The following is a 22,107-nucleotide window of genomic DNA, read 5'->3' as shown; positions in this document are numbered from 1 at the left end:
GAGCAAGATACCGAAAACATACTGGAAGAAATAGTGACAGAAAACTTCCCCCATCTGGTGAAAGAATTAGACTTACAAGTCCAGGAAGTGCACAGAACCCCAAACAAAAGGAATCCAAGGAGGACCACACCAAGACACATCATAATTAAAATTCCAAGAGCAAAAGACAAAGAGAGAATATTAAAAGCAGCAAGAGAAAAGCAGGTAGTTACCTATAAAGGAGCACCCATACGATTGTCAGCTGATTTCTCAACAGAAACCATGCAGGTGAAACAGGAATGGCAAGAAATATTCAAGGTTATGAATAGCAAGAACCTACAGCCAAAGATAATCTATCCAGCAAAGCTATCACTCAGAATTGAAAGTCAGATAAAGAGCTTCACAAATAAAATTTTAAAAAAAAAAAAGCTAAAGGAGTTCATCACTGCCAAACCAGAATTATATGAATTGCTGAAGGGGGTTCTATAGGAAGAGGAAGAAAATAAAGATAAAAATTATGAACAACAAATACATAACTATCAACAAGAGAATCTAAAAACCAAGGGAATTAAAAAACCTGATGAACAATATTAACTGGTGAATATAATAGAATCAGAGGTATGGAAGGGGAGTGAACTGAGGATTCTCGGGGAAAAGGGGAGAGGGGGATGTGGGAAGAGACTGAACATAAACTGTGCACCTATGGATGAGGACAATGGGGTGGAAAGGGCAGAGGGTGGGATGGGAACCTGGTGGATGGGAGCAATAGAGGGGGGGGAAATGAGGAACATTTGTAATAATATGAACAATAAAGATTTATTTAAAAAAAAAAAAAAAGAGTTGGGTTTTTAGTTGTGTGAGCAGGAGGAGATATCAAACCAGAATTTCTTGGATATCGTGGCTTCGGAAGAACTTAGGCGGGTATTAATGTTTAATAATAGAGTCTGTTCTTTGTGTATGTGTGGGGTTTTTGTTTTGTTTTTGTTTTTGTTTTTTTATTAATTATGCTATCACATAATTGTCCTCATCCCCCCATTCTTATCCCAAACCCATCCCCTGTTGTCCATGGCCACCGGCTAGGCCCATATGCACCCACACAAGTCCTTTGATTGATCTCTCCCCCTCACCCCCACCCTCCCCTACTTTCCCTCTGAGGTTTGAGAGTCTGATCACAGCTTCTCTGTCTCTGGGTCTGTTTTTATGTTATTCATCATTTCCTCTAGATGCGTGAGATCATGTGATCCAAGGAATACCCTTGTAAGAACCGAAACTGAGACGAGCCATCATGGTTATGCTGAGAGGCAGATGAGTCAGTCTGTAGTGAGTTCCTTTCTGGGCCATCGGTTCTTTTGAGTTCCAATTTCAATGTCAAACAGTTCCTCATGTGTTCGTGTCAGCCATGGTATTTGAGATCTGGTTGGTGGATGTGTGTGTGGGGTTTTTTTTGTTTTTGTTTTTGTTGTTGTTTTTTCTTAAGTTGGAGTAGGAGTAGCTTCTGAGGAGGCAGTATGCCTAAGCGTTAGACCCCGGAGTCTGGCTCTGGGACCAACAAACACCAACCTCCACTCCCTGGCTGTGTGACGTTGGGTAAATGAATTGACCCCTCTGCTTTGTTTCCTCACCTGCCAGGTGGGGGTAAAAGACTTCCCTCGTGGAACTGATGGGAAGAGGGTGTGAGTTAACAGAGGTCACACGTTTAGGACCGTGATTAGGACTCGGTGTGGACGGCGGCTGCTGTTATTGTCGCCGTAACAAAAGACAACATGACGTCACGGGATGTGTACAGCACCCTGGGGAGGTGAGTACTGTCATGACCTCTCTGTCGCGGAATCAGACGCAGCCCAAAAAGGTCAAGCCACTTTCCCAAGGTCACACGGCAGCGGCCGAACCAGGGCTCACACCCAGAGGGAAAGCCGCCTCCGATGAGGTGGGCCCGGTCACTGACCTGTTCCCTCCAGGGCCACCTCCGTCAGCCAGCGCTGTCCCTGCTGCCTCAGGCCGCCTCCCGCCCACTGGCCAGTCCGCGGGGTTACTCATTAAGCTTCGTTTCATCACCGCCACCCCCCGCTGGCGTTCCTGTTTGCCAGGAGGCAAGGGAACCGCGTGGCGAGGGGCGATGGCACCTTGGCAACCGGCGATGGGCCCTCCAGACTTGCAGGCTGGACTCCGGACCCGGGCCATATTTTTCCGAGCCACGAGGCTCGGTGTGGCTAACCGGGCGAGAGAACGGGGTTCAGGCGGTCGTGCGGCAGGCCCCGCTAGGGAGTAACCCGGCTGAGACTTGGAGCTGGGTCTCCTAATGCCCAGCATATCTTGGTAACTCCTCAGACCGCTGCCAGGATACTAAGCCGTTCTGGAGCCAGGGGGTCTCCACCTGGGGCCCCAATTCTGTGGCTGGAGCTTGTTCACTCGGTCCCCTGGAAGGCTGTGGCTCCTCACTGCCCCGCCCCACCTCTCCCTGCGGCCTGGCCCTTGGACAGAGGAGCTCTCCCCTCTCCTCTCGCCCCCGAAAAGGAGGCCGTTATCCAGGAAAAAGCAGAGGTTCAGGACGGTGAAGTAACTTGCCCCAGGTCGCCCGGCAAACAGGCCGTGGGACTGACCTGCCAGGGACACCACATCCAACCTGGACCTCTTGTCCTGGAGACATACACCCACAGCCATGGTGTCTGAGCGGAGAACCAGCAGGAGCCAGATAACGCTCCCTTTTTTGGGGGAGCGAGGGGGGGAGACTGAGGCCCATAAGAAAAGAAGGGGGGCCCTGACCAGTTTGGCTCAGTGAATAGAGCATCTGCCTGCGGACTGAAGGGTCCCGGGTTCGATTCCAGTCAGGGGCTTGTGCCTTGGTTGCGGGCACATCCCCAGGAGGGGATGTGCAGGAGGCAGCTGGTCAATGTTTCTCTCTCATCCATGTTTCTAACTCTCTATCCCTCTCCCTTCCTCTCTGTAAAAAAAAATTCAATAAAATACATATTTTTTTAAGAAAAGAAAAGAAGGGGACAGTTTGGCACCCAACCTCAAGGCCAGGGAAAACTATGCTTTCATTAATTTTATTATTTATTTACTTACGTATGTATGTGTGTGTGTGTGTGTGTGTATATTCCATGTGCACGAAGGTGCTAATAAATGGTGAGTCTTCCCGTGAACAAAGAACTCGGGAAAGCCGAAACCGATTCGGCTCAGTGGATAGAGCGTCAGCCTGCGGACTGAAAGGTCCCAGGTTCAATTCCGGTCAAGGGCATGTACCTTGGTTGCGAGCACATCCCCGGTGGGGGGTGGGCAAGAGGCAGCTGATCCATGATTCTCTCTCATCGATGTTTCTCTCTATCCCTCTCTGTAAAAAATCAATAAAATATATTATAAAAAGAAAAAAAGAAAAAAAAAGAACCCAGGAAAGACGCGCAGCCATTCCAAAGGAATCCCGGCCCGCCCTCCTGCCATGCGGCTCCGGAGCCGTGCTGAGCTGCGGGCCCGGCTGGTCCTCGGGGTGGGGAGACGGTGGGCGGAGGGGGCACACAGTGGCCGCCTGCTCCCACTCACTCAGCCCACTTCCTCTTCTCGGCTGAGCCTTAGCCCTGACTCAGGGTGAGGGGTGAGACGGGGTGAGACTGGGTGAGACGGGGTGGGGGGCTTTTCTGAGAGTGTGATGTGTCTGCGTGTGCCCAAAGGCTCTTATCTTCAGCTTCACATGGAGGAAAGGAAGGAAAGGCGCACAGAACCGAAACCCGCTCGGTATGAAAGGGCAGCGTCCCGGGACCGAGCAGAGAGGGGTGACAATGGGCGTTCCTGGGCAGCAGCCTCAGGACGGGGGGGGGGGGGGGGGGTGTCCCAGACAGGCGTGGGCTCCGGGGGGAGTTCCTGGGACTCTGCTCAGGGGTGACATCCCCATCCCAGGCTGGAAGAATGCGGCTGAACACCGAGGCCCATCGGCAGGAGCACAAGCAAAAGGGTATTGGGTCAAAGGCTGTGTGGCCTCAATGCTGCGTTTCCCGTACTGTGTTCCTAGACAGCCCGGCCTCGGAGAGGGTGCGGCTCCTTTTCAGCTGGTTCCTTCGGCTTTTCCCGGAATTGAGTTGGGATTCACTTTCTGTTCTTGGCAGAACGTGGGAATGTCCCCGGCCGAGGCCCCTGTGCCAGGGGCTGCCCCAGCCACAAGCCTGGGGGGCGCGGGGAGGGGCTGTCCGGAGAACCATGCAGTTCCATAGTATCCAGAGTTCTTAGGTTTGGCCTCGGTATACGCCTGTTTGGGCTGCTTCTTCTTCTGACATTTAAGTTAGAAACAGGCTGAGCCGAAACAGGTTTGGCTCAGTGGAGAAAGTGTCAGCCTGCGGACTGAAAAGTCCCAGTTTCGATTCCAGTCAAGGGCATGTACGTTGGTTGCGGGCACATCCCCGGTGGGGGGTGTGCAAGAGGCAGCTGGTCGATGTGTCTCTCTCATCGATGTTTCTAGCTTTCTATCCCTCTCCCTTCCTCTCTGTAAAAAAATCAATAATATATATATATTTTTTTAATTAATTAATTAATTTTTTTTTTTTTTAAAGAAAGAAAAAGAAGCAGGCTGAGAGCCTCAGCTCTGCGGCACTTGTCTCAGTGATTCCATTATGGCAGCTCACACCCATATGGGAGGGAGTGTTCAAGCGCAGCTGCTGGTAGGAAAGCTGTCCTCTCTTTGTTTATTAAAATTCATCACTCGCCGAAACCGGTTTGGCTCAGTGGTAGAGCGTCGGGCTGTGGACTGAAAGGTCCCAGGTTCGATTCCGGTTAAGGGCATGTACACTGGTTGCGGGAACATCCCCGGTAGGGGGTGTGCAGGAGGCAGCCTGTCGATGTTTCTCTCTCATTGACATTTCTAGCTTTCTATCCCTCTCCCTTCCTCTCTGTGGAAAATCAATAAAATATATTTAAAAATAAAATAAAATAAAATTCATCACTGATGGCCCTGGCCGGTGTGGCCCAGTGGACAGAGCGTCAGCCTGCGGACGGAAGGGTCCCAGGTTCGATTCCCAGTCAGGGCACATGCCAGGGTTGCGGGCTCTGTCCCCAGTAGGGGAAGTGCAGGAGGCAACCGGTCAATGATTCTCTCTCCTCGTTGATGTTTCTCTCTCTCTCTCTCTCCCTCTACCTTCCGCTCTGAAACCCAATAAAGATTTATTCAAAAACGAAAGCAAACAGTTCATCGCGGAGCGTTCTGCAGGATGACGCCTGTTAGGGTCTGCCGTCGTTGGGGAGCGAATCTGGGGGAGGTTCCGTGGGAACCCTGGCCCCTAGGGAGCCCCTATGGTTGCAAGCCACCAGGCCTGTGGCGGCACCGACAGGCTGGTGCTGAGGGAGTGCGTTCGGCTTCCCTGACAGACCGCCAGCTCTCCCGTCACCGAGGACTCCGGGCTGGGCCTGTGCTTCTGCTGCGGGCGAGCCTGGTGCCCGTCGCTCCCGGAAAGGCTGCTGTCCGCCAGGTCGGCCTCCGAGTCCCTGACTTGACCTTGTGCTTTCACATTGAGCAGCCTTGGAAGGCCCCTGAGGTGACGCTGCACTTTGGGTTTCGGTTCTGCAGACTTTCCTTCCTTTCCTCATTGTGAAGCTGAAGATAAGAGCCGGGCCTCAGGGGCCGGTGACCCCCCAAATCAGCTTGTTTTCTTCCACCAACTATTGTTTGGACTTCCTCCCCGGGGAGCCTGTGATCCCGGCCAGAAGGCCTCGCCGTGGGAGCTTGAACTCTGCCCGTCCTGGGAGAGGCTGCCGGACCCTCTGCCCGGCCCCTGCGCTCAGCCTGCGGCCGGGGCACTGTGCTCCGCGTTTGGGCTGAAACACTCGCCCCCACGTGGGCGGCCTCGCTGTGTGGGCTCCTGCCCGCAGGCCGTGCCCCCCGGGTCCCATGGAGGTCTCAGCTCCCGTGCAGCCCCGCCCGTGCCCCGGGGATGCCCACAGCCCTCTCGCATGCCCATGCCCCCGGTGTGGGGCCTGTGGGGCTCTGAGTGCTTGTCTGCGGGCACTGGTGGCTGCCGGCGAGGCTCTGCTGGGGGCAGGCTTCTGCGTGTGGCCGTCAGGCCGAGGCTTGGCTCCACATTCAACAAGAGGGCAGCCGCTGAGTCACCCAGAGCTCCCCCCCCCAACCCCACCCCCACGAGCTCTCCAGCCACAATGATGCGCGTCGGCTCCCAGACCACAGCTTGCCTTCGTCGGGAATAACCCGGGTTTTCACCACACGCCTGCTTGCTCCTCCGAAGGCTGCGTGTCCGAAAAGCATGTGACACGTGGTTTTCCTGAGCATTGCAGCAAGAAGGGCAATCCCATCTGCCATCATCCGCGAAGACCTCAAGGCCCGGGACGCTGCTCTCGTAGATTTTAGAGAGAGGAAGTGAGAGAGAGAGAGAACGAAAAAGAAACTTCATGGCCAGGAATCGAAACGGCAACCTTTTGGTGCAGAGGGCAGTGCCCAACCCACTGAGCCACGCTGTCCAGGGCCAGGGCCCCGATGCCAGGCATCTGCTGGTGATCATGATATCAGCACCCCCGGCGGGCAGCGCCCAGCTCCCAGAGGCTTAGGAGCTGGCTCCCAGCTGCCTGCGGGCACAGCACTCCCAGGAGCCAGGGCAGCGCTCCGGTGCCAGGACCGGGAGGGTCCCGTCGGCGGGGAGCGTTCTGCCTCAGGAAGGGAGGGCACCGTAGAGCAGAAGGAAGGATTTATGGCCCCGGCCCACCTCTGGGGTGGTGGCCACGGCCAGGACGGCAGGACCAGAACCGGAGTGGCTGGGAATGAGGAAGGCCTCCTGGGCAAGCTGGGGGGGAGAGGCAGGGCAGGGCAAATAACTGAGGGTCAGACTGCACCCCACTCTGCTCACGTGACTTGGCCCTGAATGGCCCTGCCACCCCTTGAAGAGGAGAGGAGAGGAGGGAAGGGGAAAGGGAGAGGAGGGGAGAGGAAGGAAGGGGAGGGGAGGGGAGGGGAGGGGCAGGACCTTCACTGCCCTAACTCAGCCTGATGAAAATCACCAAGAAAAACACCGAAGTCTTCGTCTGCTGCACACCGAGTCAGTGGTCTGAGGTTTCACCCTGCTGCATTTTTGGATGAACTCGGACTAAGTCCCTGACAAGCTGTGTGGACCGTGCTGATTCCACGAATCCCGTGCTGATTGGCAGGTGGTGATGACCCCCCCCAGGACAGGCCGAGTGTGGCCTGCGGTCCGGCCGGAAAGGCCCACCAAGAAGCCGTGGGTGGCATTTGGGGGCGACGCAGAGCCGGGAGGCATCACTGCAGACACCACCCTCCAATGGCTCCCGCCAGGTCTCTGCCCGGCGCGGGCCGGGCTGCAGCCAGTGACTGACTGTCAGTGGAAGGCTCCCTGCCAAGTTCAGGAGGGAGGGCCACGGAAGTTAAGCGGACGTGACCATGGAGGCCTGGTTCGCTTGTATTCATTTTACCAAGAAAAGCGACTCTCACTTCTCCCCGGGTGGACCGGCTACCGGTGGTCGGCAAACTCATTCGTCCACAGAGCCAAATAGTAACAGGACAACGAATGAAACTTCTTTAAAAAAAAAAAAAAAATATATATATATATATATATATATATATATATATATATATATATACATACACATACATATATTGTTGATTTTTTTTTTTTACAGAGAGGAAGGGAGAGTGATAGAGAGAAACATCGATGGGAGAGGAACATCGATCATCTGCCTCCTGCACGCCTCCTACTGGGGATGTGCCCACAACCAAGGTACATGGCCCTGACCGGAACCGAACCGGGGACCCTTCCGTCCGCAGGCCGACGCTCTGTCCACTGAGCCATACAGGGGCCAGAGCTGAAATTTCTTTGGAGAGCCGAATTTTTTAAACGTAAACTTCTTCTAACGCCACTTCTTCAAAAACAGACTCGCCCGGGCCGTGGTATTTTGTGGAAGAGCCACACCCCAGGGGCCAAAGAGCCGCACGTGGCTCGCGAGCCGCCGTTTGCCGACCACGGGAACAGCCGTGGGACGTGGAGTGGCAGCTTTTACACAGAGTACCTTCACCCACATCGGGTTAAGTCCCGGCCGACCTCGGCTCTGCTGACATTTGGGGCCGGATAATCCTCTGTTGGGAGGGGCTGTCCCGGGCGTTGGTGGGGTTCGGAGTGGGTGGAGGAGAGAGTGGGAGGCCCAGCGGGGCCCAGGTCAGTGCAGACCGGCCCTCAGGCTGCTCCTGGCCCCCGGGGGAGGGCCTCCAGGGACTGCCCTGGGCAGGGTCCCGGAGGCTTGAACCGGACTTACCTGGAGGAGACATGACTGAGGAGCCGGTCTGGAGGGAGGACTCGAGGGAGGAAAACGAGACCAAAGGAGTGGGAAGGTCCTGGATAATAATCTAGAATCATAAAAGCATACTAAGCTAATTAGACTGGACGTCCTTCCGGATGACCTTCGGATGAAGCCAGGGCTGCGAGGAAGGCCCTGATCCCAGGCGCCAGAGGGAAGCCAGAGCCAGCAGCCGGGGGAAGGAAGGCCTGTTCTTGCACAAATGTCGCACATTGGGCCTCTAGTAGTAATAATAATAAGACCAGCCGAAACCGGTTTGGCTCAGTGGATAGAGCGTCAGTCTGGGGACTGAAAGGTCCCAGGTTCGATTCCGGTCAAGGGCATGTACCTTGGTTGTGGGCACATCGCCGGTGGGAGGTGTGCAGGAGGCAGCTGGTCGATGTCTCTCTCTCATCGGTGTTTCTAGCTCTCTGTCCCTCTCCCTTCCTCTCTGTAAAAGATCAATAAAACATATTTTTTAAAATAATAATAATAATAATAATAATAAGCCAAAACCGGTTTAGCTCAGTGGTAGAGCGTCGGTCTGCGGACTGAAAGGTCCCGGGTTCGATTCCGGTCAAAGGCATGTACATTGGCTGTGGGCACATCCCCAGTAGGGGATGTGCAGGAGGCGGCTGGTCGATGTTTCTCTCTCATCGATGTTTCTGGCTTTCTATCTCTCTCCCTTCCTCTCTATAAAAAATATATATAAAATAATAATAATAATAATAATAATAATAATAATAATACCAAAGATGGTCATGATAGCACCTACTCTTCTCTGAGCCCTACTCTGTGCCTGGCACTGGTCTGCCCTCGCCTCTAAGTTTGGAAATACCCAGGAGCTGCCCCCCGCCCCGTTCCCGTCTCTCAGGGCTGGGAATGGAAGCTGAGGGAAGTTCCACGGCTGGGTCTCTTTCAGTTTCAGCCCAGCTGAGAGGGACTCGGGAGCCGATGGCCTCCCTGATCAGGAGCTCAGGGCCGGCCTCCCGGTCCGGCTGGCAGGGCAACCTGAGGTGAGAGCGGTACGTTCCTCCCCAAGTGTGAAAACAACCGTCAGAATCCCCACCTCCCGCGGCCAAGGACACTGTGATCCGGCCACCTCGGGGCCAGCCCGGGAGGTGTGATGTAACAGCTCTATCTGGGATCGGACACGCCTGGGGCCGGGGCCGCAGGCACGAGCCGGCCTCCCTGCCGTCCAGGGGCAGCCGCCGCCTTCCCCGAGACCCTCCGGCCGCGGAGGGTCAGAGGGTCCCGTCACGGCCATGTGCCACCTGGTTCTGCTCCATTTCCTCCCCAGGCTGGCCCTGGGGGAGGCCCGTGTCCTGTCCGGGTCTCGGGGTCTGATCCCTGCGATGGGCCAGAACCACACATGTATGCACACATGTACGTATGTTTTATACGTTTAAAAATGAAGATCTGCCGCCGGCCCCGGTTTGGCTCAGTGGTAGAGCATCGGCCTGCGGACTGAAAGGTCCCGGGTTCGATTCCGGTCAAGGGCATGTACCTTGGTTGCGGGCACATCCCCAGTGGGGGGGGTGCAGGAGGCAGCTGGTCGATGATTCTCTCTCATCGATGTTTCTAACTCTCTATCCCTCTCTCTTCTCTGTGAAAAATCAATAAAATATATTTTAAAAATGAAGATCTGCCGAAACCGGTTTGGCTCAGTGGTAGAGCGTCGGTCTGCGGACTGAAGGGTCCCGGGTTCGATTCCGGTCAAGGGCATGTACCTTGGTTTCGGGCACATCCCCGGTAGGCGGTGTGCAAGAGGCAGCTGGTCGATGTTACTCTCTCATCGACGTTTCTAGCTCTCTATCTCTCTCCCTTCCTCTCTGTAAAAAAATCAATAAAATATATATATTTTTTTTTAAAAGGAAGATCTGCCCAGACAGCCAATATTCACCAATGAATGAATAGAAAAATAACGTGTGGTCTACCATGGCCCGCGTGGCTCAGTTGGCTAAGCACTGATGGAGAGGTGTGGCTCCCAGCCAGGGCACATGCCCAGGTGTCCCTCTCCATCCCCAGTGGGGGGCGTGCGGGAGGCAGCCGATCAACGATTCTCTCTCATCTTTGATGTTTCTCTCTCTCTCTTCCTCTCCCCTCCTCTCTCTGAAATCAATTAAAATAAAAACCCATTAAAAAAAATAAATATGGTGCCGAAACCGGTTTGACTCAGTGGATAGAGCGTCAGCTTGCGGACTGAGGGGTCCCAGGTTTGATTCTGGTCAAGGGCACGTACCTTGGTTGCGGGCACATCCCCAGTAGGAGGTGTGCAGGAGGCAGCTGATGGATGTTTCTCTCTCATCGATGTTTCTAACTCTCAATCCCTCTCTTTTCCTCTCTGTAAAAAAATCAATAAAATATATTTTAATAAGTAAATAAACAAGGTCTATCCAGACATGGAATAGTATATAGCCATAAAAAGGAAGGAAGCACCAACACATGTTACAACATGGATAAACCTTGAAAACATGACAAGTAGTGAGAAAAGCCAGACACAAAAATCACATCGTGTCTGATTCCGTTTATGTGGAATGCCCAGAGGAGGCTGGTCCATAGAGACGGGAAGCAGATGGGTGACTCCCAGGGGCTGGGAGGGGAGGAGTGACCGATCGTGGGTACAGGGTTTCTTTTTGTGATAATGATGACAGTGTTCTAAAATCGATACTCTGCCAATGAGCGAGTTGTCGGCGAGGTGAACTATAGCTCAGTCAGGGCTGACTTTTTTTTTTTCTTAAAAAATTTTTTTCTCAAATCACAACAGTGACACGTTCGCATTTCCTTCCTGTGCAGCCCCACTTCCCATCACAGCGAGAGGGCCGTCAGCAGAGAGAACTCAGCATTAAAAGACAGTGGGGCCTCCATTCCCCCCTCACCGACTGTGTGGATCCCGCAGTCACATGCCCCCCTCTGACACCCCTCATGTGACCCCTAATGGCCCTCCCCAACCCCACCTCCCCCCTCCCCCCTCTGAGCCCGATTCTTTACCGGGGACCTGGGGCGTGTCCACGCACCTCGTGCTTGAAGATCGAGTGACACCCCTCATGGGAAACCCTGAGCGTGAGGTCAGATGTGGGGCCTCGTGAGTGCCAGCTGTATGCACTCCTGTGCACGCCCACGTCACTGTATGCCCAGCGCATGCCTGGGGCGTCCCCCGGGGAGGGGCTCGGGTGTGCCTGTGGGAGGTCCATGGGGCAGCAGGAGGGGCAGCTTGTCCCTCCCAGAGGGGCGGCCATGAGGGCTGTGTGAGCCCTCCCGCCCCCCGTCTCATCGACATTCCTATCCGGGCCAAGCGGGCAAGAGAGCTTGTGGAGGGGGCCAGGGCAGTGTGTGTGTGAGTGTGAGTGTGTGTGTGTGTGTGTGTGTGTGTGAGTATATGTATGAGTGTGTGTGAGTGTATGTGTGAGTGTGTGTTTGAGAGTGTGTGTGTGTGTGAGAGTGTGTGTGTGTGTGAGTGTGAGTGTGTGTGAGTGTGTGTGTGTGTGTGTGTGTGAGTGTGTGTGTGAGTGTGTGTCTGTGTGAGTGTGTGTGTGTGTGAGTGTGTGAGTGTGTGAGTGTGTGTGTGAGTGTGTGTGAGTGTGTGTGTGTGTGTGTGTGTGAGTGTGTGAGTGTGTGAGTGTGTGTGTGAGTGTGTGTGAGTGTGTGTGTGTGTGAGTGTGTGAGTGTGAGTGTGTGTGTGTGTATGTGTGTGAGTGTATGTATGTGTGTGTGTGAGTGTGTGTGTGTGAGTGTGTGTATGTGTGTGTGAGAGTGTGTGAGTGTGTGTGTGAGTGTGTGTATGTGTGTGTGTGTGTGAGTGTATGTATGTGTGTGTGTGTGTGTGTGTGTGAGTGTGTGAGTGTGTGTGAGTGTGTGTGTGTGTGTGTGTGTGAGTGTATGTATGTGTGTGTGCAGGCAGACCCCCCGCTCACACCTGCTCACAGCCAAACAGACGGAGGCCGGGCGAGGGCGGGAGTGAGTTCCGGTGGAAGGCGAGGATGAGGACGATGGCGGCGAGGCTGACACGGGCGAAGGCCAAGCTCTGGGCTCCTCTGTGCACGCTCTCCCGTCACCTGCTCCTGGGCGGGCAGCGGAGCGGGGCCTCCGGGAGGGCGGGGCCTGCCAGGCGTGCAGCCAGGGACCGGCGTCAGGATTTGCACCCCGGTAGGCTGGGTGTTACCCAGAATGCCATGGGCCCCTGTATAACAAAAGAGTCCTAAGAGGGTGACCGTGGGGGGTGGTAATCAAGAACTCTGTCCATCCGGCCGCTGTGGCTCAGTGGTTGAGCACCCACCCATGAACCAAGAGGTCACCTGTTCGACCCCGGCCAGGGCACCTGCCCGAATTGCGGGCTTGATCTCCAGTGTGGAGTGTGCAGGAGGCAGCCGATCAATGTTTCTCTCTCATCGCTGCTTCTATCTGTTTCTATCTCTCTATCCCTCTCCCTGCCCCTCTCCCTAAAATCAATATATATGTATATATATTCTTTTTTAAGATCTGTGTCTAGATGGCACGTTTGGGAGTCAGACTGCTGGGCTCCAGGCCAGAGCACCCCTCTTCCTGCCCATGCCTCAGTTTCCCTTTCTGTGAGAGGCGAGCATGCGGCAGCCGTGTCCTCCGGGTGTGTGTGTCGGGTCCCAGGGTGAGCCAGCCCTTGCGGGCAGCCTTCAGTGCAGAGTGTCTGGCCGCCTCCTTGGGCGGAGGTACCGTTTGCAGAGACAGAAGCTGCGGCTGAGGAAAGGCAGTGGTGGGAAAGGGTGAGGTAGGGAGAGGCCAGGAAGCAGCCAGCCAGCTTCCCTTTCCCCTCCGGGCAGCCCCAGGCCTCGGGCCAGGGGGCGTGGCCGGGGCGTGGCCAGCCCTGTCCCACAGGGATAAAACCCCGGCACCTGCAAGCCCTGGGACAACTCAGAAGACAGGCTACCTGTGCATCCACCCGCCCTCCCTCCGCCTGTGTGTGGTCTGTCCACCCAGCACGTCCACCCAGCCCACCTCCGGCCTCCCCCTCGCTCTCCCGGCCCAGCTCCCCCCCCTGCAGCCTCCCCTCCCCCACGATGGCCTCCCGGGAGCCCCTGCACGTGAAGACCCCGGTCCGAGATAGCATGGCCCTGACCGACGTGGCCGGCATCAAAGTCTACATCAAGATGGACAGTGCCCAGCCCTCGGGCTCCTTCAAGATCCGGGGCATCGGCCACCTCTGCCAGACGGTACGGGGGGCTCCGGGGAGGGGGGCCAGTGCCCTGGGAAACCCAAGGAGCTCCAGGCAAGGCCCTGAGGCTGCCCACGAGGCCTGGGCACCCACTCTCAGTGCTTCCTCCGGGAAAGGGGTGCCCAGCACGAGGGTCCCCTCCGGGCCGGTCCCAGAGCTCTCAGCTGCCCACCGCTCCACCCCCTCCCTGAGCCGGGCTCCCTGGGGAGGGGAGATGCCGCTGGAGAGGCTGGGGCAGTAAAGCTCCAAAACCATGCAGTCAGACTCCCCGAGGCCGTGCGGGTAGGACTCCAGGGGAGAGGGGAGAAGCGGGGGCAGCCTGACCCCTGCCCTCGTCTCCACAGCGGGCTGAGCAAGGCTGCAAACACTTCGTCTGCTGCTCAGGTAAGCGGCCTGACCCTCCTCCTATCCTCTGTTGGGTGCACCAGGGGGGGCGGGCAGGTGCAACTCTGAGGCCAGGAAGCAACCTGCTTTCCCCAGATGGAAGCCCGATGCAAACATTTGCAGCCAGCCCAATTAGGAATTTCAGAGGGGAGGCCCGAGGTCACCCAGGGGGTGGGGTTTAGAGGACGGGGGTTGGGCCCCCGAGGCCGTCCCGAACTGATACGCTCTCTACATGCCACCCCTGGGCAGCGGGCAACGCGGGCATGGCGGCCGCCTATGCTGCCAGGAGGCTGGGCATCCCGGCCACCATCGTCGTGCCCAAGACCACGCCCATCCTCACCATCGAGCGGCTCAAAAAAGAGGGCGCCGAGGTCAAGGTGGAGGGCGAGGTGAGTGCCGACCTGGAGCGGGACCGCAGGGGGCAGCGGGTGGTGGAAGAGGGTGCCCCGGCTGCTCACCTCCGCTCACACCTCCCGTGGTCTTACAGACGCTGGAGGAGGCCCAGGAGCTGGCCACGGCCCTGGCGAAGAACCCCGGCTGGGTCTTCATCTCCCCCTACGACGACCCCCTCATCTGGTACATGGAGCCCAGGGTGGCAGCCGCCTCCTGACCACTGGGTGGGAGCCTGCCACAAGGCACGTGGGCACACTCTCATGCACATAGGTTGCACGCGCGTGTGTGTGTGTGTGTGTGTGTGCACACACCATCACCCAGAAGCACACACGTGTGTGCTCCAACGGCTGTCCTCCACGGCCGTGAGCGATCACGAGCTCAGATGCCCAGGTGCTGGCCTCTGGGTGCCGGGGAGCAGGTTCCGGGAGCAGGGCTCCGGGGAGAGCTGTTGGCTTGGGAGGTGATTCCCGAGCATCAGGAGGGGGAAGGGGGACCAGGCAGGAAAGATGCCTTTCAGGGAGCTCTCCCTGCGGTGGCAGCCAGAGCTTGATTTCCTGGGGCCCCTGGGAGTCCATGGAACGTGAATCAGTTACTCAGCAGGAGAGGATGCTGGGAGTTTATTCAGTGGAAGGTGAACCAGTTACTCAGCAGGAGAGGATGATGGGAGTTTATTCAGTGGAAGGTGAACCAGTTACTCAGCAGGAGAGGATGATGGGAGTTTATTCAGTGGAAGGTGAACCAGTTACTCAGCAGGAGAGGATGCTGGGAGTTTATTCAGTGGAAGGTGAACCAGTTACTCAGCAGGAGAGGATGCTGGGAGTTTATTCAGTGGAAGGTGAACCAGTTACTCAGCAGGAGAGGATGATGGGAGTTTATTCAGTGGAAGGTGAACCAGTTACTCAGCAGGAGAGGATGCTGGGAGTTTATTCAGTGGAAGGTGAACCAGTTACTCGGTGGCAGGAGAGGATGATGGGAGTTTATTCAGTGGAAGGTGAACCAGTTACTCAGCAGGAGAGGATGATGGGAGTTTATTCAGTGGAAGGTGAACCAGTTACTCAGCAGGAGAGGATGATGGGAGTTTATTCAGTGGAAGGTGAACCAGTTACTCAGCAGGAGAGGATGATGGGAGTTTATTCAGTGGAAGGTGAACCAGTTACTCGGTGGCAGGAGAGGATGCTGGGAGTTCATCCACCCGCACACCAGTCTTCGCTCACACAGGCCCTGGGCGAGGGGTGTTTTCAGGGCTGAGAACAGCCAGGAGTCACACACACAGAGGCAGCTCCGGGGGTCCACGGGAGCCTCCGGGCAGAGATGCACATGCTGGCAGCTGGGAATCAGGGCGGAGTCGGGGAGGAGGCCAGCCCCAAGGACAAGCGACAGAGCCAGTGGTATCTCCAGGACCCTGCCTAGGGCCCCAGAGCCCCAGCCCTGACCCGGTCCCCCCTCCCCTCAACCCCCACCCTCCAGGGAAGGCCACACGTCCATCGTGAAGGAGCTGAAGGAGGCCCTGAGCGAAAAGCCGGGGGCCATCGTGCTGTCGGTGGGCGGCGGCGGCCTCTTGTGCGGCGTGGCCCAGGGGCTGAAGGAGGTGGGCTGGGGGGACGTGCCCATCATCGCCATGGAGACCGAGGGAGCCCACAGCTTCCGCACCACTGCCTCAGCCGGCAAGCTCGCCCCCCTGGACCGGATGACGAGGTGAGAGAGGACTATCGGGTTCAGCAGCCCGCTGGTGCTGGCTGCAGGTAGATCCCGGTGCCCCATTTTATAGGTAGGGAAACTGAGGCTGCCCAGAGCCACACAGCCAGTGAGCGGTCCTGCTGGGACTGAGCCCGTGTGTGCATGGCCCTGAACCATGCTTGCAAAAAAGACTAATATTCATCGTGTACTGAGTTCCTCTGTGGCAGGGTTTTGCACTCTTCATTACATGTTTAAATATATATCTTTATTGATCTCAGCGAGGAGGGGAGAGTGAGAGACAGAAACATCAATGGTGAGAGAGGGTCATCGATCAGCTGCCTCCTGCACACCCGCCCATAATCGAGCCCACATTCTGGGCATGTGCCCTGACCGGGAATCAAACCGTGCCCTCCTGGTTCATGGGGGGATGATCAACCACGGAGCCACGCCAGCTGGGCTGCACTCTTCATCCATTTGCCAGCCATTTCCTGAGCCCCTAACCATGGGCGAGACCCCACTGATCCCGAGGAGAGAGGCGGATAGACGCCGCTCCTGCTCCCAAGGAGTTCACATCCCAGCCCAAACCTTTGGCACGTGGTGTTCAATTAGGATCAGGTTGGGCTGCTTTATACAAAAACCCAAAAAGCCATTTAAACAAGACTGAATTTTATTTCCTCTCTTATGAACAAAAGAAAAGCCTAGAGGGAGGCAATCCAGGGGCAGCTCTAAGAAGCCAGGGGCCCAGGTCCCCTGCGTTTGTTCCCCGCCATCCTTAGCATGTTGCCTCATGGGCCAAAAGGGCTGCCTACGTGCCAGCTCTCACACCCACCCTCTCTCTGGCAGGCAGGGGGAACCAGGGCGGAGGCTATGCCCCTCCCTTTAAAGGCAGACACAATACTTCCGCTTTCCTCTCCTTGGCCAGAGCTTAGTCACATGGCCACACCTGCTGCAAGGGAGGCTGGGAAATGTCTTCCTACCAGGTGTCCCTGGGTGCAGCCAGAATAGATGTAGGGTAGACAGGTCTCTGCCACCGATGGGGCAGACTGAGCCCAGGTGGAAACTCCTTCTGGATTCCTGGGCCCAGCACCCCGGAGCTGTAGGTGGTGGGAGTGAAGGAGTCATTGTTGAACACCTACTATGGGCCGTGGGCTGGCCTAAGGGCTGGCCGAGGTGGTCCGGGCAAGGAGATGCTCGAGGGTGAGTGGGGAAATGAGTGGGGGACGGAGCCAGTGGAGTCTCCGGGGGGGCTGATTTGCCAGGGCAGGTCCTGGAGGTATACGGGTCCTGTTTGCAGTCCCAGCACCACGGCTCCCTGGCCAAGTGCCAGCACACACCCTGCCTCAGTCTTCCCTTCTATAAAATGGAACCAACGACAAAAGTTGTTGTGAGAATGAACGGCACCAAACGCCTTCTCAGGAAGTGGTCAGTGTGTTTGTGTGTGTGTGTGTGTGTGTGTGTGTGTGTGTGTGTGTGTTATGGGGAGGGCCATTTGAGAATTCCGCCTGGGGCCACAGTCCCCCTGGAGGACTCCTCTGAGGAGGCAGCCTTCCTCCTGAGCCTTGGAGGACAGGACGGGACTTGGGCGGGTGAAGGTGACACGGGAGCTGAGGGTGGGAGTCCTATCGGGGAAGCACCAGGGGCCTTGCAGGGGTTTGTGCATGAGTCAAGGTGAACAGAAATGATGCCACTGACCCCATCCCAACAGTCTTATTAGAAGGCCCCGCTGTGTGGGAAGCCCCTGGGACTGTACAGCTATAGAGGGCACCCCACCCCCACCCCCACCCCCTGCCCACGGACCCCAGTTCCTCCTCCCTTTCACATCCAACTTTGTCTCTTTCTCTCCCTCTCCATTCTGATCTCCACTTCCCTCCCCTCCTCTCCGACCTCCGTGTCCCCCATCCCCGTTCTCCACGCCCACCTCCCTCCAGTGTGGCCAAGGCTCTGTGTGTGAGGACCGTGACGAGCCAAGCCCTGAAGCTGTTTCAGGAATACCCCATCATCTCGGAAGTGATCTCGGACCAGGAGGCTGTGGCCGCCCTTGAGAAGTTTGTGGGTACGTGCCAAGCCTGCTGGGTCGGGAGCCAAGTGGCTGTCCTGGCTACTTGGTATGCCAGGGGATTCCAAAGCTGCACGTTTATCCAGAGTTCAGTCTCCCCTCCCTTCCTAGGACTCCCCATTGAATACAACGCCCTAGTAAAAACAGGAAGGCCAAAGGCACAAGTGAAGCCTGATGTCCCTGACAACAGGGGGATAATAACTATTTTTAAGTGTTGATCCTGAGCTTCCTGGCAGCCAGGGTGAAAAGGGAAAGTCTAGGCCTCGGTGATAGGTTCAGAATTGGGTCTGTAACAAGGTTGGGCTCTTTCTGGGTTCAGCCTAGGATAGGAGGGCATGGACACACACACACACACACACACACACACACACACACGGTAGCACTGAATGCTGTCCCAGCAGTCAGCTTGGCTCATCGACCACGGCACTCTGGCTCAGATGAGGCCTCAGAACCCTTCTCCGCACACTGCCCAGGCGATTACCACCATTTCATCAGGGTCAGCACCAATGAGGACACCAAGCTCAGGGCATGGACGGCCAGCCCCGGACAGTGAGGGAAGGACCTGCGGGGGTGGCCAGGGCGGAGAGCGGACTGGCTCCTCCTCGCCCCCCTCTTCCCTCCTCCGCGAGCTTGACCAGGCATCCCACCCCCCGCCCTGTCCCCCTCCCCTTCCCCCCCGCAGACGACGAGAAGGTCCTGGTGGAGCCGGCCTGCGGGGCGGCCCTGGCCGCCGTCTACAGCGGCGTGGTCCAGAAGCTGGTAGGGGAACGGAAGCTCCGCACCCTGCCGTCCTCCCTCGTGGTCATCGTCTGTGGGGGCAGCAACATCAGCCTGGCCCAGCTGCAGGCCCTCAAGAAACAGCTGGGCATGAAGTGACGGCCCGCCCCGCCCGGGGACCCCTGCGGGGGCTGCTTCCCCAACACCTCACTGTACACTTCACTCTCGTGTCTGGCCACGGGCCTGCGGCCAGGCCAGTCGGTGCTTGCTTGAGCCCAGGAGCCCTCGGGGCAGAGGGCCACACGCTTCGCAGTGGAGGCGGGGGCGGGGGGGGGGGGTGTCGGCGGCCGGTGAGGCTGGGACTGGTCCCCTGCCGCTCTGCCATCGTCCTCAGCCACCCCCCTGCCAGGGCGACAGTGCCCACATGTAGCATACCCGGTCCCCGGGGCAGGTGGGCGCGAGGACCCGGGGTCACACATGAGGCCCCTCACTGGGGAGGTGGCTCTCCGGCTGGGGAAGAGGACAGGCCCACAGCCCAGGCTGAGGAGCCATCTTTATTTTATTCCCGGGAAGCCCACCCCCCCCCTCACCCATTTTTCTAATGTGCACACGTTTTCACTGAAAAAAAGAAAAAGAGGTATTTATGAAGCAAAGAGCCTCCGAGTGTCTCCATCATCACTGGCTTTCCCTCTTCCCTCCTCCCACTCCATCACGCCTGCTCCCAGCCCTGCTATCTATCAGCAGGGAGCACCCCCAGCCACCACCCCGGGCCCAGAAACCTGGGACCCCACGTGAAACTCAAGACCCCTACCCCCCACACTCTTGCACACCAGAGGGCGGGAAGCCGGTGGGGAAGGTGGTGCTGAATCAGAGGGGCTTGGGGGGTGGGGGGCACCAGAGAACAGAATGCTTTAGTCCCAGAACCCCTGGGAGCAGGTGGGGAGCCCCCATCCCGGGGGGGGGGGCGTACACAGACACTGGGCATCGTCTCAGGGACAGAGAGGGAGGGAGGGGACACGAAGTCAGTGTCAGGCAAACCCTCTAGAGCGATGATCTTATTAGAAGATCCCACTCAGTTTGGGAAGCCCCGGGACTGTACAGCCATAGAGGGCACCCCCGCCCCCACCCCATGCCCACGGCCCCCAGTTCCTCCTCCCTTCCACACCCAACTTCGTCTCTAGAAACACGCAGCCCTCTCTCAAGGCGGCGGGGGCCAGCGGGTAAAAGAGGAGCCTCGGGGGCTGGGAGGGGCCCCCAGCACCCCTCAGGAGTGTCCCGGAACCACCTACAGCAGCCACTGGCCACCTGACTGGGTTCCCAAGTTCAAAGCCAAGTTTGAGATCACTCTCATCTCTCAGGACACCGGGCAATGAGCCAGGCTTGCAGGGCCCCCCAGCGGCCCCAACGACAGAGGCGGAGATTGGGGAGGAGTGGAAAAACCCACCCTCAGCCCCGCCCCCCAGCCTCAGGCCTTCCGATCTCCACGTGTATTTTAAACACCCAGGGGGGCGAGCATCCTCAGCCCCGTGGCCCCAGAACAGCCCCTAGGGTCAGAGTGGAAGGAACGTGGTGCCCAGCCCGGAACCCTGCCCGGGGGGTGGTGGTGGGGGGGACAGCTTCCAGCTCCCACGGTCCCGCTGGGTCGGGCACGAAACCCCCACGAGGCCAGGCAGCCCCCTGGCCCACCAGAGGAGGGTCCGAGGCGCATTGGGCAGGGCTGACCAGCTGCCAGGCAGCTGTCCACCAGGGAAGGGCAGAGGCCACGGACAGCAGCAGCTGCCGCTGCGGAGCTGAGGATTGTGGGAAACTCCGGGGCACTGGGGCCGAGAGAAGCAGCCTCTCTGGCAGCCCCTGCAGAGGTGGGTCCTGTCTTTGCGGGTCAGCGGGGGCCCCAGTGGGCCACCAGGCGTGGCGCCCCAACCTCTGTTCAGAATCACCCCAGACACATGGCCGTCCCTCCTCCCAGGAAGCAGAGGGGCCAGAATCACATCCGGAGGCGCCCCTTCCTACACAACGGCCCTGGGGGACCCCACCTCCCCGAGCCTCCCAGCCTTGACCTCCTCCAGACCGAGTCTCAGCACCTGCGTGCCCGTGTTATTTACTGCGTTGACTCCCTCAGCACCATAAGCCTCCCCCGGAGCAGAGACTTCCCTGTGCCTCAGTTGTAAGGCAGCCACGGGGTCGTACGCAGGCCCTGGCCTGTGCTAAGCAAGGCCTGCTGGTGAGTGAATGGTGAGCGGTCACAGCCACCGCTGCAGCGAATCTTTACCCGCCACCCCCCACCCCCGAAGTGCTGCTCACAGCCTCACCCCTTTTACAGAGGGGATGACCAGGGCTCAGAGAGGTGAGGCCCATGGCCAGTACGAGATGGAGACAGGACTTGAACTCGGGTCTCTGACTCCAGGGCCTGTACTCTTCTCTCCCCACGCACACAGCACTGGGTGAGTCTCATCTCCAATGTAGGTTTCTGAACAGACAGGGCGGGACTCTGTTCTATGTCGCTCTGTGCTCCACAGAAGGACTGGGAAGGTCTTGTGGTTAACGGGTCCCAGAAAGGGGACAGAACAAAGTAGGTGCTCAGTAAACATCAGATGGGTACTCGTGGATGGACGGGTATATGGGTGGATGGATGGATGGATGAAAGGCTATATGGGAGGATGGATGGGTATATGAGTATATGGGTGGATGGATGGGTATATGGGTAGATGGATGGATGGATGGATGAATGAAAGGGTATACGGGTAGATGGATGAGTATATGCGTGGATGGATAATGGATGAATAAATGGATGACTGGAAAACAGAAAGATGGGTGGGTGGGTGATATATGGGTGGATGAATGGGTGTGGGTGGATGGATGGATGGATGAGTTTATGGGTGGATGGATGGGTATATGGGTGGATGGATGGGTATATGGATGGATGGATGGATGGATAGATGAATATATGGGTGGAAGGATGGGTATGTGGATGGATGGATGGATGGATGGATGGATGGATAGATGGGTATATGGATGGATGGATGGGTATATGGAAGGATGGACGGATAGTTGAGTATATGGGTGGATGGATGGGTATATGGATGGATGGACGGACAGACAGATGAGTATATGGGTGGATGGATGGGTATATGGATGGATGGATGGATGGATAGATGAGCATATGGGTGGAAGGATGGGTATGTGGATGGATGGATGGATGGATAGATGGATATATGGGTGGATGGATGAGTATATGGATGGATGGACAGATAGATGAGTATATGGATGGAAGGATGGTATATGGATGAATGGATGGATAGATGAGTATATGGGTGGATGGATGGGTATGTGGATGGATGGATGGATGGATGGATGGATAGATGGGTATACGGGTGGATATATGGGTGGATGGATAATGGATGGAGAAATGGATGACTGGAAAACAGATGGATAGAGATGG

General features: G+C 57.0%; 1 protein-coding gene across 1 annotated transcript; it reads left to right on the top strand.

The window, feature by feature from the left end:
• Positions 1-13,140: 13,140 nt before the first annotated feature.
• On the top strand, positions 13,141-19,323 carry SDS (serine dehydratase). The gene is made up of 7 exons (XM_084868368.1): positions 13,141-13,439; positions 13,786-13,825; positions 14,075-14,214; positions 14,313-14,401; positions 15,686-15,913; positions 17,824-17,948; positions 18,634-19,323. The coding sequence occupies exons 1-7, from the start codon at positions 13,287-13,289 to the stop codon at positions 18,825-18,827; spliced, it is 969 nt and encodes a 322-aa protein (XP_084724494.1). The 5' UTR covers positions 13,141-13,286; the 3' UTR covers positions 18,828-19,323.
• The last annotated feature ends 2,784 nt before the right edge of the window (positions 19,324-22,107 follow it).

The sequence above is a fragment of the Pipistrellus hanaki genome (genome assembly GCF_964339955.1).
Source record: "Pipistrellus hanaki genome assembly, chromosome: 19".
NCBI classification, from domain to species: Eukaryota; Metazoa; Chordata; class Mammalia; order Chiroptera; family Vespertilionidae; genus Pipistrellus; species Pipistrellus hanaki.
This window is presented reverse-complemented; position numbering and strand designations above follow the sequence as displayed.